Source organism: Fulmarus glacialis, unplaced genomic scaffold (genome assembly GCF_000690835.1).
Source record: "Fulmarus glacialis isolate BGI_N327 unplaced genomic scaffold, ASM69083v1 scaffold29705, whole genome shotgun sequence".
NCBI classification, from domain to species: Eukaryota; Metazoa; Chordata; class Aves; order Procellariiformes; family Procellariidae; genus Fulmarus; species Fulmarus glacialis.
The window spans coordinates 1-1,618 of NW_009211605.1; the positions used below are offsets into that span (position 1 = coordinate 1).

At 61.1% G+C, this 1,618-nt stretch overlaps 1 protein-coding gene across 1 annotated transcript; it reads left to right on the top strand.

Annotated features, from left to right (window-relative positions):
• Window positions 1–3: 3 nt before the first annotated feature.
• Window positions 4–774, top strand: HSPB7 (heat shock 27kDa protein family, member 7 (cardiovascular); the record flags this gene model as incomplete). Its single annotated transcript, XM_009577609.1, has 2 exons — window positions 4–147; window positions 589–774. Coding segments are annotated over 2 exons (330 nt in total), but the record flags the coding sequence as incomplete, so codon positions are not given.
• Between the last annotated feature and the right edge of the window lie 844 nt (window positions 775–1,618).

A 1,618-nucleotide genomic window follows, 5' to 3' on the forward strand; every position in this document is an offset into this window, starting at 1 on the left:
GCTTCTCCGGCAGCTCGGCCCGGCAACACCGGCACGGTGAAGACCTTGGGCAACACCTATCAGTTCACAGTGGACGTCAGCGACTTCGCCCCCGAGGACATCATCGTCACCACCTCCAACAACCAGATCGAGGTGCACGCCGAGAAGGTGGGTGCTCCCTCCCTTCCCCGCTCACCCCCAAAGCAGGGAGGGGACACCCCCAAAATCCTCAGCCGGGGGATGCAGGGACCCCCCCAACTCCCACCCAACTTCATAACAGTCCCAGCCATAACCCCAGTGGGGCTTAATTCACAATTCCCTCCTCTTTTTGCCCCGTATTTCGCAGGAGTGAAGCCCACGAGACCCAACAAACTCGTGCCCTGTAATCACGCCTCAAATCACGCCGCTCCTGGGGGGGTTGGGACTCGAAAAAAAAGCACCTTTGTCCCCGCCAGCTGCCACCCACATCCCGCTCGTCTCCTCGGGGAGATAAATATTAACACCACACACAAGGTGCGACCGCCAGCCTCACCCAAGGGCAGAGAACAATGAGCCCCTGTCCCGCCTGCACCCCAAAATCACCTGTTTTCACCCATTTTTTTTTCCCAGCTGGCTGCGGACGGCACCGTCATGAACACCTTCACCCACAAATGCCAGCTGCCCGAAGACGTGGACCCCACATCGGTGTCGTCCTCGCTGGGGGACGACGGCACGTTGAACATCCGGGCTCAGCGACAGCCCGCCAAGCACGCCGACCACGTCCAGCAAACCTTCCGGACTGAGATCAAGATCTGAGGGGTCGGGGCTCCTTTTCCCCCCACCCCACCCCTCGTTAATTATTTGGGTAATTTGGGAAGGAGGCGGGACGCGGGGTAGGGGACGGGAACGCTCCCCCGTGGGGTCAGACCTGTGCCGAGGGACCGGCGCAGTGAGACGCATTCCGTCACCCACCAGAGAAACTCCGGAGGGGAGTCCCAGCTCCGGCGGTTTTTAGCCAGCGAGGGTTGATGGGGAAGATCCAGTGTTCCAAGAGCCCCGCTGGGTGCAAGGAGAGAGGTTCCCTTCCCCGACCCTCCGCCGGAGCTTGTCTCTGTATATACAGCTTGTGATAAACTATTGAGAACGCCTGACTGCTGCCTCCTGCGTTTTTTAATGTTTCCTTGATGCTTTTCCCCCAAAAGGGCTCCGGGTTCAGCCCCAAGGGGTGTCTCGGTAAGGGGTACCATGAGCGATTCCTCCTTCCCGACAAAAATGCAGGCGAGGAACCGCCCCGGCTCCCCTCCGCGTCTGCGGCCCCGTTTATTTCCAGCCCGGTGTGACTCATTTCTTCCCCGCTGCTCTATTTCTGAGCCATTCCCTCAGCTGTTCGGCCGCCGGCCCACCTGGAAGGTCACCAAATCCTCCTCCTCCCCTCACCCACCCGCACCCATCGCCCTTGGGGAAGCCCTGGGCAGCAGCATGAGCCGGGACAACGGTCCCAGCAAGCTGCCAAACCCAGGGGCTTCTTTTTGGGGGCCCAAACGCTCCCCCAAATCCCACCCCGAGGGCCCGGCTCCATCTCCCTGTGTGTACAAACAACAGCGAGGCGCCCGTTCAGGGCGAGCGGCTGTTTATAGCCCACAGCCGCCCCCCGGGCCTC